This window comes from Thermobia domestica, chromosome 10 (genome assembly GCF_964235325.1).
Source record: "Thermobia domestica chromosome 10, izTheDome1.hap1.1, whole genome shotgun sequence".
Taxonomy (NCBI): domain Eukaryota; kingdom Metazoa; phylum Arthropoda; class Insecta; order Zygentoma; family Lepismatidae; genus Thermobia; species Thermobia domestica.
In genome coordinates this window covers 133,053,406-133,069,949 of record NC_137463.1, presented here as the reverse complement: position 1 = coordinate 133,069,949, position 16,544 = coordinate 133,053,406, and the positions used below count along the sequence as shown (strand labels likewise).

The following is a 16,544-nucleotide window of genomic DNA, read 5'->3' as shown; positions in this document are numbered from 1 at the left end:
ACACAACCGCACCAAATCCACACTGTTAACGTGACACAACTACTTTATAAATATAAATCAAAGTAGCCACTCATCTATTTTCAGATTGTTTAAATCTTTACCTAACAATAGTAATATAAATAGGAATATTAATGTATAATATATACAATTTTTCTCCTTGTACGCATCCATTCTTCGTTTTACGAGAACTCGAAAGGATGGTATGGTACACATTGCGGTAGAACTTGGTGAGCCGTAAAGCGAAAAAGGTATCAAGTGTATTTTGCACCTCTACTAGGCGTCCTCTAAGGTGATTGTTCAAGGAATTGAACAGGTGATAATTAGACGGGCAATGTCCAGGGGCGTAATCTTTGCATCCAAGGCGTAGAATGGTCTCCAGGGTCATCCTAGCCACGGGGAGGTTAGATTTGTCCCGTAACAGGAGAATCCCTTTGCGATTCAGAAGTGCTGGCTCCAGAGTTTTGAGTTTTTCTTGAACATGGCTCAGCTGCTGACAGTACACAGTTGCATTGATGCTCTGACCAGCTAGTAGCAGTTCTCGATGCACAATGCTGTGTGCAGTCCACCAAATACCCAGGAGGACCTTCTTTTCGTGCAGTACTGGCTTCAGCTGTTTTGGAACCGGTTCATAAGATGCTAATGAATGATAAGGGCCCCGTGGAGCTTCGTACAGGACCCACTTCTCATCACATGTCAACACTTTGTTCAGGAATGACTCCTTCCTCAGACGAGACAGCAAAGAAACACAGGTATTGCTCGTCTTGCCTTTTGGCTCGGAGTCAAATCATGTGGGGCTTATCGAGCCAACTTGTATTACTTCCCAAGTTGATGGAGGTGCTGCGGATTGGTTTCTCCACTCACACTGAATTATAGTCCCAGTTCCTCACACGTCTGGTCATTGTTCACCTCAACTGCTGTCTGAAGATCTTCATTTTGTACATGTGTTGGTCTTCCGTACGTAATGCGTCTTCGAGTGTTTCGTCATCGTCCTTAAACTTGTTGAACCACCGCTGCAATGTCCACGTGGTCACTACACCCTCACCAAAGGCCTGGCATACCTTCGCCACCAGTTTGGACTCGTAAATATACACGCCCTTATGACACTATGAGGATGGAGGTCCCATATTCACTCTGTCCTTACGCAAGTTCACGGTGTAACTGAACTGTCACTACCATGTAGTATGTTGAATATACTCACACCAACAACTGGCCTTCGCCTTTTCTCCATTCACATTCAACTCACAATGTGAGGGCCAATGAAACACAGACTTCCACAAAAAGCAACAGAACTTGTTTACCTTTATAGCTTGTTTGAATAGTTATGTATTTGTTTTATTTTTCTATTACAACACTAATATTACTTTGGGTTAAATTCTGACGGAATTTCAAAATAGGTCACAATACCTGTATATAACAAAGGTGCATCTTTTACAACTATGTATTTCTTAGAGTAAAATCTTGAGAATTTTGTTTTCAGTATAACAGAGTATTTTATTTGCGAAACAAATGAGCTTCAGCCGAAGAACCGATTTCAGAATTTAAGTTTTAAAAGATCATAAATATTTAATATAAATGAAATGTAAACATTGCATAATGTATCGGTTTTTGTTTCGATTAAACGATAAAATGACTTTTAATACTTCTCAGTTTGAACTTTTGGATACGCTTCGTAATTGGTTTCAAGCTCGTATGCGTACACAAATTTCAGTTAAAGTTATAAAAGGTGGAAAGATGACAAATAATTTAAACTTTTTAAAATACATACTTTAACCTATGATTTGTTCCAATTCCTAACATAAAGTACTTCGACTTGGTGGAAGGAAGCGCCAGAAAACCTTCTTTGTCCCGAGCGCAATATTCCGTAGATCCGGCCTTGCACACTACTCATCTATAAGATTTTTTCCCAGTGTAGCGTGGGTCCAGGTGATTAGCAGAAAAATGAATGGACTGACAGTAAAATTCATTTTCTTTCTGCACACAGGCTAAAACCTCACTATCTTCTCCTTCCAAGAAACGAAATGACGCTGCAGTTGATGTTGCAGTTGTTGGTTATTTTCCAAGAAAGTTTCAGGTATATCGGATAATAAAGTTTCATCGGACTATTAATGTAGTACCTGTCGCTATGTGCTTTAGTAATGCCATAGTGCTTTCTAATGATTTCGAAAAGCCTGGTTATCCAACAAAATTTGCCTAATATCTTTATCCACATTGACATAAGCAAATATCATAGTTTCTTGGAGGGATTCCTTTCCTTTTACAAGACTTTCCAGCATGATAATAGTACTATTCAATCGTGTCGGGAATGGAAGTTTAAGCGCAGATGCAGTTGATCCTTTTCTCGATTTTGTTTCTCCCGACATACGGAGTGAACAATGTGTTAAACCTTTAATATATTTCACTATTGTTTAGCTTTGTTGCACAAATCACTGATTTCAAAAAAAATCAGAATTTCGCTACACAATAAATTTAGAACGCGTGCTGCACATCCCATCGTGTTGATATGATTGTATTCTATGCTGCCTTCATGTTGGCAGCATTGTCTGTAACAAGTGCCATGACTTTGTCACTTCCAATTTCTTCTTGCAATTATTTTAAACGTTTCTCTTGCAATATAATCACCTGTATGTTTTCTTGCACCGGGCTCTAGTGACTTGTAAAAATGTGCAACTGGTGTAACAACAATGTAATTAGTAACAGTTAACATTGTCTCTTCTGACATTGCTTCAACCATATGTGATTGCTGTCACATAAGTAGATTTAACAATATCATCTTTCACTGACTGACGTACTCGTTCGTATTCATCTGCGTTATCTATTGCTTAAAACGTATCTTTTGGTATTTCGTATGCTGGTCGAATTGACCTTATGAATTCCTTCCAATAGAAGTTCTCTGAGAACGAAAGAGGGCTATTCGTTGCATATATCGCTTCACGAAATTTTTCATCAATTGTATTTTTCTCATCGTCAAACATAGTTTCAAACTACGAAAGGATTGTACGCTTTTTAGGGTGAATGGGCTTTGATGAGCTGTCCTGTGAACGGCTTGAAGATTCGACTGAAATGTCGCATGGGTTACTCGTTGACTTGTCAATTGTTCTCACCTAACTGAAACACAGCACAGGTACAGCACAGATGCCTAGTGACATTTCACGTGGAATTTGGACTTTTTCACACGTAGGGGTAGGGAGTGCTGTTGAATTGAGTTTGCATAATTTCACGTCTTTATTGGAGGTACACTGGACAATAATCAAATACATGCATTATGTAATTAAATTTATAGAGCTTTTATAAAGTTTCATTAAAATTAAATACTTTATAACTGATATTTCCTGTCACTAGATTCAATATTTTTATTCCCATTTTTTTCAATTTTCCCACTACCAATTTTCCCATTCCAAATTTCCCGGTTTTTAAACCAAAAAACGGTTTTCTCCCGTACTTACAACACTACTTGTAATGCGTGAGTAGAATAACTAAGAAGGAATGCCAAAATAACGTCATTATCAACACACTGGTGCAGTAACTGCGGTGAATTCCAGTGTTACTGTATGAGACATGATCATCCAGCAGTAGCACTGTGTTACCTTCTGGTTTGTGTTGCAAAAATGTACTTTAGTACTATTTGAAAAAAAGTTCACTTGAAATAAAAGATGATTTGCATTCATGAATCCTTGATCCCGGTGGCAAATCGCGATTGTATCCCCTTATCATGTACATATTTGACAATCAGTTCTGGTGGCAGAAACTCACTATCAGCATTGCAACAACCAATCACTGCCACGCTTTCTCTTCCTTCAACCAATGTTATAACATGCACGGTTTCCGGGCTTTTTCTTGTGATAACAGAGTCTCCACTATTAATAGTTTATAGCCTGTTTTCTTTAAGGCTTAAACATACTATGATGTTTGTCAAACACTGTTCACATAAATAGCAAAAAATCAACGTTGTGTTTATTCACCCTTGACCTCTTGTAGTAGACAGTTCATATAACTTTTTCGCATGAGTTATTTAGGCAATCTCATCTTGATTATTCGGTTTTTTAATTAAACGTATGTGGTAAACGTATGTTGCAATCCTAAATGCTACAAACCTAACCGTTGCTTTATGTGGTGCTAACCCTGGTGCAGGCAACGCATGAGTACGATCAAATACTTTCTTTTCATTTCCAGATCGCAGAATTCCTGTAACTAACAGAAAAATAATGGTATTAGTTTGTTGTCAATTGAATTCGGTTGAATTATCACAGATCATGTACTGCTTCTTTGATTGCATCCATACTCTAGCTTCCCCTTTTCACCAAGGCTTTCTTTTATAGTGTGTAGGCATTTTTCTTCCTCTAAAATAACAAAAATAATGATGATATTACTACTATTTATGAAGAATTTAATATCGTGCAGTTTACAACAATGACCTAATACAATTGGATTAATACTGTGTCGTTCTCTATTAAGAAGGCCAAATTATAAAAGGAATAATACTAATAAATTTAGCTATATATCTATAAAATTTATTTACGTGCTTATATCTGTTGTTAAAATTAAACTAACATACATATTATTAATCTTTGCCTATCTAAAATGAAAAATTGGAAATGCAATACAGACAATGGTAAATACATTGTGGAATATTTTTCACTTTGGCAGTGGCAGATGCCCATCCTTATGCAAAGGTAAGCTTCGCTTTAGCATGGCTACATGCACTTTAATATGTCCATTTAACGCTATTGGCATTATTGCTGTTTAATTTAAGGTAGTTAATTCAACAAAAGACATTTTAGATAGGCCCTGACAATATTTTCGTTAAAGGAAACTATATGTTTCCTTACAAAAATCGTTACTAAAGCAAAACAATTCTGATAAACACTTAAATGTAATATCTTTTCCTCTACAACTATGACATAAGTAATACCTATAATTGATTTTTTTTGGAAGAATAATTTTTATGGTGTGACATCTTACCTGGAATTACCCTATAGTGATATGAGAAATAAAATATTACGATTATTTTAATTGTGAACTTTTTAAAATGAATTTGTAAATTTATTACATATAAACTTTACACAAGCTATTAAAGCACTTCATCGCAATAACGATAACTAACTAACTTTTGGTTCTTTCTCGGCTCGTACCAAATGGACTTTGTCGTGGATATACATTGTGTGCAGGGTATTTCTCCGGCTCCGCTCGTTTGCTGTTGCTTCTTTCACTTCACATGTTTTTTTGTTCATTATTATAATCACGTTCTCCTTAGTTTCGAAGCACAATCGTTCTCTGTTAAATAAGAAAACAACTTACACTTTTCTTGATTTTTGTTTCTTTTTCTCCTTCTTTCTTTGGCTAAACATGTTGCCAAACTTTTTTCTTGGACAGTTGAAACATACATTTGGTACTTACATTCAATGCACCTTTTCATTAACCTTAGGGTTGCTAAGCACAACTGTCAGGAACCTATACATATAATTTTCTGTTTACAGAGTCTAGAGAACAGTGCACTCCTGGAGAATCTTTCCAAGAGGATTGTAACTATTGCATGTGCAATTCAGATGGAATAAAGGCTTGTTCTGCGGGTAGATGTTTCAGTTACCTACGAAGTGCATTGTTGGGAGGTAAGAACGACGAAAATTTTCTATATTTACAAGTAGATGTAAGTGTATAACTTTTTCACCTCTGTATGTTTGCTCTTCTTTTACTTATATACAACACAAATCAGTGTTGTTTTTATATAAAAATGAAGTAACAATGTTTAGTTTAATGTCCACCGATTGTGCCTTTCAAACTGAAGTCGATTAATGGAAGATGAAAATGAGTAATTGCAAAATTCAGTTTTTCTGCTCTACTATCAGGAATGGAACTTGGGACCACATGCCCTACATGTATACGCACTAGCTACTACATAAGCGTCGAGGGCATTATTTTCCATGATATATAATATTGAAATTAGTAACTTCTCTCAGATAACGATAAGTTAGTAATACTTCAATACTAAAGCAATATTTTTACTTTTAATTTTGTTCAGTGTTGTTCCTTTACCTAATGTTACCACCTCATAAGATCTTTTTCAGCAGTGTACAGTGAGCCACCGAAATTCTTGATGTACAAAGTCCGTGAGTTAGGCAACCCAAGGATCGCCTGCTCGAAGATTAATTAGAGTAGGTAGAGCAGCAGCATGGAGTTGCCATACCTGTTAAAAGAACAAATCGTAAAGTGAGTTTTTGTGCAGGAGTGAGGAGAAACGCTGGCTGATGAAATGACAGAAGGGAGTCTTTGGATACTTGCACTCACAGTAAACAGCACAATACCAGAAAAAATATAGGGAGGGGGCGCGGTGGCTCAGTGGTAAAGCGTTCACCTCCGGTGCTTGGGGTCCCTGGTTCGATCCCAGCTCGCGCCGTGTGGACTTTGTGGTGGACAAACACTGGCGCCACTGATTGATACGTAATGTTACTTCGAAAGAAGAAGAACTCTGATTTCATTATTCGTTAAATATTTTTCAAAATGCTAAATATTGTTATGCAGTAATTTATTTGAAAATATTAAAAATGCAAAATTGGATAACACACAAACGAGTTGGAGAACTTACCTGTACTAAGCGTATTTCTCATTAGATTGCAAATATAACAGCGGGTTCGTGATTTGTTTAATATTTGTGAAAATTTACACATTGAGATAAAAGAAGAAGAAAGGAAAATATAGTGTAAATGCACAAAAATTTAAAAATGCACGAAATTAACGGTTAATATCAAATATAGAACGATTAACAGAATTAACTCTGTAACTCGTTTTCTTCATTCACTTTTCTTGCTTTATTATCAGGATTACATCATCACTGATTTTCTCCACTGGAGATTATCTTTCATTTAGCACCATCCAACTGGAGCTCAGCCTTGTAAATCAAACATTTTAAAGAGGATAAACGGCGAAGGCGGGAATCGAACCCGGGCAGCCAGATTAGAACACTAGAACTCTAACCACTCATCTAAATTGTTACTTCTGTCGGCTAACCTAAATAAAGAGCCTTTTCTAGTCGTTCAAAACAGTAGCTTGTTAATTGATTCATTGGCAAAACAGATGAATATGTAATTGACTCGGAGGGCATTATGTCACTGTATTCACTAAATTATCAACATTATAGATTTTTTAGAAACAAAATACAAAACTCCTTTATTTTGAATCAAATACGGCGCGTGTATCATACTCATAAAGAAAGTAAGACAAAGCAATTGTTGCGTAGTAATCGTGGAAATCAAAACGAGACGAAAAGTATCGTAAACATCTCACGTTTTATCTCCATTCTCGAAATAGTGTATGTACATTCTTTAAGTAAAAATTGCTTTCTAGACTTAACCTTATACGCTATTTTTTAACTTTGTATTTCGGAGCTCAATAAATTTATTATGGTTTGTGTAAGTATTTTTGTAGCAAAGCTTTTATACGGTAATTACTTCTCTATATCCTAAAAGTTACATGCCTTACTGTTCAGTGATATTAAGTTATTTTTATTACAGTTATCTTCCTCAAAGCGTAGAGTAGAATTCTCTCTACATGAAACTTCAGTGGAACGTTTTGTTTAAAATTTTTGGTAGTTGCAAAGGTGTGTCCTTGATGTCGAGACACCCTCCCAAAACTCCGACTTATCTGTAAGTTTTGCCTATTTTAGGCAACTTTAAAAATTTTAATGCAATAATAATTATTTTATTACTCAAAATTTAAGACCTCAATATTACATCGTATTGCAATGTAAATAAGCGTACTGAAGTTGATAGGAAAGGAAAAAGAAAGGATAAAAGATAGTGATAGACAAAGGATAAGAGCGATTAGTGTCCGAAAGGAAGGTAAAGGGGAGAAAGAAGGTGTCAGCTCCTGGACAACATTAATATCGAAACTTCGGATGCCTAAACAGAAATTAAGTGGGATTTGTCTTCACCACGATACATAGTAACACGCTTTCTTTGGCTGAAAGACTTTGTATTATGTATTGTTATATTGATATTTTAACAAAATATACATACCAATGTAAGAAAGAAAAGTTCCTATTTACAAATTATGGTTGAAGGATATATGGAGCGTGTTGGAAATGGCGAACGAAAATATTATTATTTCTAGCAGTAGGAGTAATAGTGGAAAACGTTAGGAATAATTGCTGGGACACAATATCGTTTCAGACACATTTATGACTCATACTAGGATCTAAGCATGACCGTTAGTGGTCGTTTTCATGAATTGTTTGCTAAAGACGTTACGTTTTCCACCACAGTACGAATCAATGCTGTAGACAGACATGTGACGTAATTTATTTCCCCTGTGAAGAAAGCCGTCTCTATTCTAACTTGTAAGACCGAAAGAAATTGAGTATTTTCCCTTTGATAACTGTTACGGTATTGCTATGTCTTCTTTCCTTCTTTCTTCGTTACGATCTATCATTTCTATTCTCTGTTTCATGTTCTTTATAAAATTCTTCTTATTTCCCCTGTCTACCTCTCTTATTGTGACAGTATATCCCGGCATCGCATTTTTTCCTGTACCATCTCGTTTCGAATTTTTCTCCTATTTTCTCTATAGTCATGTCTATGAAGTTGATTTTCCTCCCTTCTTCTATCTCCATTTCTAGCCTAATCCCTTTTTCTCCGTCCTGAATTATTTTAACAAATTTCTCCAACTGTCTCTTAGTTCCTTTCCATATTCCAAGGTGATCAATGGAAATAAAAAAAACGTTTCAATTACGTTACGCGTGCAGTTTTGCTGCACGTATCCATAGTATAGGTAGTAATAGTAGTAGTAGTAACAACGGGTCAGAAGCCCCACAGGGTTCGTTTCGTTCAAGCTTGACTGCCATGATATTTATTTAACCTCAGCTGCTTCTTCAATTTTCTTCTTCTTTAATTCCAACAAAGTGACAATTTTCTTCTATTACTTTAATACACAATAGATACACGAGGTTTGGACAATAGCAAACTGCAACCAATCAGAAACGTATAATTAGTTCCTATGGCTAGGGTCGCGGGGGAAATAAAAATGTACTTTTCAGAAGATAATGTCTGCAATGCAGTAAGTAGAGTGGGTCGGTAGAATAGATTGTGTCGATGGATCGCAGTGTGTCACGGTGGCTGGTATATCGCAGTGGGTCACATGCTGTTCACCCTCGACCCACTGATCCACTCAGAAAACTCGACCCACTGATCCACCGACCCACTCCAACTCTGATCTGAGGATGGGGTATTTGGTCCGTTCCCAAGGCAAGTAAGTTTGAAGTGGACAACATCGTTCTCGTGGGTTTTCTCGAGACACTCCAATTTCCTCCCATTTTCTCCTTCCAATAATTTACCCATCATAATTCACTTGCTTAAATCACGGTCTCCCTTAATTTAACATGCATAATCATAGACCATTAAACGCAAAGATCACGAAATATCAAAAGTGCTAATAACAGTATGCCAGAAGTGCCTAAAAGACATGATGAGTTGCAACGAAACTTTGGGTAGGGAAAATACGCAAAAAATAAACGAATGTTTTCTTTATTTTCTGTGGAAAAATTGTTTTAGTGGACAAAAGCCCCCGTCCAAAATTTTGAAATTTGACGCCGGAAAATCAAAATGTGGACCAAAGCGAACGAAATTGTGCACATATATTTAGACCCAAAATGAGGGAATATGTGTTTCATATTTTCCTGGAAAAAAAGGTTGGGTGGCCACGGATTCCGGAAAGCTTTAGATCATGAAATATCAAAATTGCTAATAACAGTATGTCAGAAGTGCCTAATGGTCATGAAGAGTTGCAACGAAATTTTGTGTAGGACAATACGCAAAAAGGAAACCAATACATTTTTTTTTAGTTTCTGCGGAAAAACTGTTTTAGAGTCCAAAAACCTCTACCCAAAATTGTGAAAGTTGACGCCGTAACGGCAAGAAGTAGTGCACTTAAGTTGTGCACAGATATTGTATACATAAAATAAGGCAATATATGTTCCGTAGTTTCCTAAAAAAGATAACTTCCACGCCTTTGATTACGAATTATCTAAAGTGCTAATAAGTATATGTCAGAAGTGCCTAAAGAAATGGAGGATGGAGGAGAAATGGAGGAAACGAAACTTTTGTAGGGACAATATCCAAAAAAAAAAAAGCAAACATGTGTTTTTAACTTGTTGGGAGAAACAGTGTTAGGGGCCAAGGCCTCTTCCGCAAAAAGTAAATATTATCGTAGAAGTACGAGAAAGAGTGGATCGAAGCGATTGAATTTGTGTGTAGATATTGTATATGTAAAATAAGGCAATTCGTGTTTCCCAATTGTCCCCATGTAATCTATTTCGTAAATATATTGATATTACAAGTTTTATATTATAGTTAACACAGTCATTGTGTAAAAAGTAATCTTGACGCTTCGTGCCTACATCTGTTGACAGTGTGAAAATTACAAGGGGGATGAGAAGGACATTCTCTTTGGTAATACTGTATGTTACTATAACGAAAGGAGATTACCCCTTAATCCACTTCTATTAAGCAGCGAAAATCTGTCTCCAATCTTGGAGGGAGGACGGGTAAGACAGTTCACATGTTCTTTTAAAGCTATGTTCAAAATATTTATGATAAGCGATGAAAAACAATACAGTGGAGGATCAGGGAAGTAGAGTTGTCTTCAACATTGTGAGGCGGGCAGATTCTGGGAGTATCAATCTCATCTCATTTTCCTTTATGGCAATCGGACATAATTCATCACATTTCTCACCAAAAAACACATTTTAAATCGGATTATTGGGGGCACAATCCCTCAGTTCCAAGATTAGAGGGGACATGTTCCCTTCATCCCCCCACGTCATTTGTGCCAGTGCTTGTAATATACACACTGTCAACATATGTAGACCCAAAGCATAAGAACATTTTTTTTTCACAACGACTCTGGTAACCATAATATAACTCGTGATATCAATATATGTACGAAAAAGCTTATATTTTGTTGCCAGTTACCATGAAATATTAAAAGATTTTACAACTGATTTGAATATCTCTATTGTTTTAATTCATTATGAACGTATGAAGAATTAACATTTTACTTTTAGCTACAACTGACTGCTTTATTGATTGCAGCAAAAAAACAAACAAAAAAACAGATGAACCGATGTTAATTTACCAAAGTCTGCTTTCTCCTTGTAAAGGGGAAAAAAAGAACTTCAGGAATTTTTGGATATTCATATTCGTAATTGCAATAATAGCAAGATACGGAGATACTTTCGGTGAATCAGAAAAGAAAGTGGTCTGAGGCACTATATCTATATTCTTGTTTTTTAATTTAAATTTGAAGTCTTTCGACTATAGTATTATATCATGACAGAAATCAGTGTGTTTCGTCGTTATCGTAAACGTGTGCAATTTGCTTCATAAGCGAGTCATTTCTTATTCTTGCATAACAGAGCAGTCTTAGCATAGTGGCATGAACATTCGTTCTGTCATTCACGGGTCCCAGGTTCGATCGCCGCCGTAAGTTATTTTTATGAACTATAATATTCATACTTCTGATGTGTAATAAAATGAAAAATACTCAATTTCTTTCGGTCTTACAAGTTAGAGTGAAGACGGCTTTCTTCACAGGGGAAATACTAGCAAACTGATGTCACATGTTTGTCTACAACCTTGATTCGTACTGTGGTAGAAAACGTAATACATAATCCAAAGTCTGTTAGCTAAAGAAAGCGTCTTACTTGTATCGTGGTGAAGACAAATCCTACTTAATTTTTGTTTAGGCATCCGAAGTTTCGATATTAATGTTGTTCAGGAGCTGACACCTTCTTTCTCCCCTCTAGCTTCCTTTAGCAAACTAATCGCTCATATCCTTTCACTATCACTATCTCTTATCTTTCTTTTTCCTTACTTACCAACTTCAGCACGCTTATTTACATTGCAATACGACGTAATATGAGGTTTTAAATTTATAGTAATAATAATAATAATAATAATAATAATTGTTATTATTATTATTACTATTATTATTATTATTATTATTATTATTATTATTATTATTATTATTATTATTATTATTATTATTATTATTATTATGGTATTACAATTTTTAAAGTTGCCTAAAATTAATCAAAACTTACAGATAAATCGGGATTGGGAGGATGTCTCGACCTCCAGGACACACCTTTCCAACTACCAAAATTTTAAACCAAAACGTTCCACTGAAGTTTAAAGAATTCTACTGTACGTTTTGAAGAAGATTAATGTAATAAAAATAATTATTTATCACTAAACAGTAAGGCATATAATAAACTAACTTTTGGATATGCAGAAGTAATTTTAAAAGCTTTTTACACAGACCGTAATAAATTCATTGAGCTCCGAAATACAAAGTTGAAAAATAGAGTATAAGATTTAGTTTGCAAAGCAATTTTTACTTAAAAAGTGAACATACACTTTTTCGAGAATGGAGATAAAACGATAGATGTTTACGATACTTTTCGTCTCGTCTTGATTTCCAAGCCCAAAGCAAGACGATAATTTGAGTTAGATTGGTCTCGTCTTGACTGTAAAATGTTAACTCTCGTCTCTATTTTGTTCATTTGGTATCAGAAACGAGATAAGAAATTCCTCTTCTCGTGAGCAACACTAAACAAAACCGTAATATTCTTGCCAAATGTTACATTTCTGGTTGTAATGTTTTGTCGTGACTTTTAATCTTCTATGAGATAATAATAATAGTTATTATTACTATTTTTATTCCTGAAGATTTGATAGTTCAAGTATTGAAACATCCGAGTATTCAAAAATCAGAACAAAATAAAACGTGTGTCATCGCCGATCAATCGCCATCAAAAATTCTAAAGTAAAAAAAAAAATGAAAGCAATTTTTTCGTTCGTGGTCGTTCGGTACTGGTCGTTCGTGGATCCGATTTGATTCGACTATCTTCAGATTACTGGTCCAACCACTTAACCACGTTTACTATGCAGCAATTGATTTGTCTTACTTTGTTTATGAGTATTATGCTCGCGCCGTATTTGATTCAAAATAAAGGAGTTTTCTACTTTGTTTTTAAAAGATCTGTAATGTTGATAATTTAGTGAATACAGTGATATAATGCCCTCCGAGTCAATTACATATTCATCTGTTTTGCAAATAAATCAATTAACAAGCTACTGTTTTGAACGACCAGAAAAGGCTCTTTATTTAGGTTAGCCGAAAGAAGTAACGCTTTAGAAGAGTGGTCACAGTTCGCACCAAGCCGCTGTCAAGACAACACGGGTATTCTGGTGCTTACACATTGTACTATAGCCTATAGTATAGTGGACCATATATACGTTAGGTGTATTTCATTGCTTTCATTTCTATATCGAAGCAATTCTACTGAATTAGGAGTTTTCCTCCTTACTCTTAATTATTGCCGTTTCGGCGTAGTGTCGGTGTATCAGTGCAAAAGTGAATATGGAATATAAAAAAGACCTTCAATTTAAACTGGAATTTGACAAGAAGTTCGACCAGTCTCCCTGGAAATCTACCATTGGATGAACTCCACTTTCCCAGGTATTTTTGATCACATCAGTGCCCTGCAGTTAAATAGTGAAAATTTTTGTATTTTTCTAAAATTCAAAACGCAACATGAATACGATGACTTTGCAGCTCAGGCCCCTGGTCAGGTCCCATTCACTCATTCAAATAAGGAAGTGATTTAAGTTCGAATCATTTACGCCGCAGATCCGACTACCCTCCTGCTTGTGTTTGAGTTCTTTATCGAGGCACCGAATAACTTATTGAATGAAGCTCTTAGTGCATTTGGTTCAGTGATTAAAATAGAAGATCAGGAATGGGCCCCTCCTTATCCACCTGGTATTAAAACTGGAACTCGCCATGTACATGTGCCATCCTGACTTCTAGTCCATGGTTATAAAGTAGGAGTATCATACAGTGGACAACTGATTACGTTTTCGCTGCCAGAGCTCTACGCACACAGTAGCGAACTGTGTACTGCAACGGGAGGCTGAACCCCGGGGGAGCGAGTGTAATCCTGACCACTTCCCCGTGAATTTCTCGCATGACAGAACTCGGAAAAATGCCTCCTATGACATCCTAAAAAGTAGCCTCACCTGTCATTTCTACGAAATCTGGTGACCAAGAAGATGATCTTGAGCATCGACCCTCGGTACCAGACCCAAAGGAGTTCCCTGCGTTTACAATAAAGTCTATTGAGAAAGCGAAGGAAGATACCCAACTTCCCAGTAAACAAGTGCCTTTATCGACTACATCGGAGGTTGAACGCGGCATACGAGTAGAGCAGCATATCACCTCACACACCATGGAGGTTGAATCCAACCCATCACCAGTTGAGGATAGGGAGGTCCCTCAAGAGCATCTTGAACCCCTTGGAAGTGATTTTCTCCAGCATAAGACACAAGGGATTAAATTTAGCGATGCTATTTCTAAACAAAAAAGACGCAAGGAAGAACTGAATTCTCACTTGGAAGGCAGCCAAGTCTCTCTGTCTTGCGAACGAGACCCACGTACTCGCCTAAAACAGGTGTTCGACACAGATACATAAGGTATTGGTCTTCAAGTTCAATGGATACGAACTCACCCCAAGTAGTGTGGTGTGTGCCTCCTTTTTGTTTTGTTTTTGTACTTTCTCTACGTCACGTGTGTACAATACAAGTGCCCTCCGATTCTAATAGTGCAAGTGTGGAGAGTGGAACAACGCTAGCTATCGCTTCTCCTACAAACAGGAAATCCTTGCGTGTTAGTTGTGTTTAAATCTACCGTCGACGTTTGTGTTTTATTTTAACTGCAGCACTTAACCTATTCATTAACATCTATCATAGATTTTGTAAGTTATTTTTTGCTTCCCTTCTTAGTTTTAAGACTTATATTACATTTTAGTAGAACAAACTTACGTAGATCTCGACATTGCACAGAAGTGTTATACTACAAAATTTTCCTCGATATGACTATGATAAACTCTTTATCCTTTCTCACGATAAATTTAAATCGCGCAAGTAGTGACGATAAAAAAGCATATTTAAAACAATTTCTCACATGCCATAAACCGGATGTAGTTTGTGTGCAAGAACTTATTCATGATTCATTTCACAATATGCTGGACTATGATGTGTTAGCTAATTTAGGACCCACCACTGGAGTGGGGATGTTTATCAGAAAAGGATTGGGTCATACCAATCTTACTTTCTTCCCTGACGGACGCATTATTCATTGTGTTATACAGGGGCACTTGGTTGTGGGACTATATTCTCCTTCTGGCTATACAGTTAAGAAGGAACGGGCTGAATTTTATGGCCAAAGTTTGCCACAATTCCTGCCTCCTCATATTTCTCGTATGGTAATCATGGCCGATTTTAATACCACTAAAACCAGCACAGATTGAATTCCGCCCACCCCCCTTGTCCCGCATTTTTTGAATTTTTGCGGGCTTATCACTTAAGGGATGTAGTCATTATATTTCCAATTCACCGAGGATCTATACCCATTGTACTTCACATTCGAAAAGCAGGATTGACAAAATATATATCACAACTGACTTGTTTCACACTATTATTGACGTACAGACTATTATACCATCTTTCACCGATCATGCAGCGATCAAGCTCTACATAAAAACAGATCAACCCCTGCCAGCCCTTAGCAGGCGAGGATACTTGAAGTTAAATACATCCTTACTTCAACACGACGGTTATCGGGAGGAACTGGCACAACAATATTCCTATTGGGAACGGATGCAACAAATTTTTCAGATCTCGCCTCTTGGTGGAAGACATTTCTTAAACCTAAGATCGCTTGGTTCTTCCAAGGCAAAGGACGCGAAACACGACACGATCGGCAGTTGATGTTTGAATTCCTCTATCAGGCATTGCGTCAGGCATGGTGTGCGGTCCCCTTACTTCAGAATAAATGCACCGTGCAACAGCTCAAACTACGACTACGAAATCTCCAAGCTCGCACACTCATGCCTTGTTTTATTAATGAGACCACATATTATCGGCTTTCCTAGGAAACTGTCACTATTTACGAAGTTGCACGTCTATTGCACCGGCGGAAAAAGGATACAATAGTAGCTTTCCGTCTCCCGAATGGTGATATCACTAGTGATTCGATTCAGATCCTAAAAGTTTTCCGAGAGTATTACTATAAATTTGTTCAACCCCGACCTTCTGACACCAATGTTACAACTCAGTTTGTTTCGCTTATTTCCAAAATGATTACACAGGAAGAGGGTCGTGATCTCATGCGCCCCATAACTTCTCAGGAAATATGGATGGCACTCCAGGCAACAAAAGGAAAGGGCGCGCTAGGATATGAAGGTCTGCCGTACGCGTTCTGGACCTTTCTTTCAGATACCCTTGTCAGGTTGTATAATACATATTTAACGGGAGGCTCCATCCGCGGTAACGCCGGAATCACAATATTCATCCCGAAATCCTCCACTTCCCAGACTGTACAAGAGTACAGACCCATCACTTTACTGCCTACCGATTTGGAACTGTTCATCAACCTTCTGACGGCACGTTTAAAACCCATATTACAAAAGTATATTAGTCCATATCAGGCAGCCA

The 16,544-nt window shown here is 36.8% G+C and overlaps 1 protein-coding gene across 1 annotated transcript in view; it reads left to right on the top strand.

Moving 5' to 3' along the window:
• Positions 1-16,544, top strand: part of LOC145661613 (uncharacterized) — an 87,915-nt gene that overhangs the window by 51,546 nt on the left and 19,825 nt on the right. Inside the window, exon 3 of the mRNA XM_081726933.1 lies at positions 5,475-5,606. Within this exon, the coding sequence (XP_081583059.1) occupies positions 5,475-5,606 (132 nt within the window). The remainder of the gene's footprint in view (positions 1-5,474; positions 5,607-16,544) is intronic.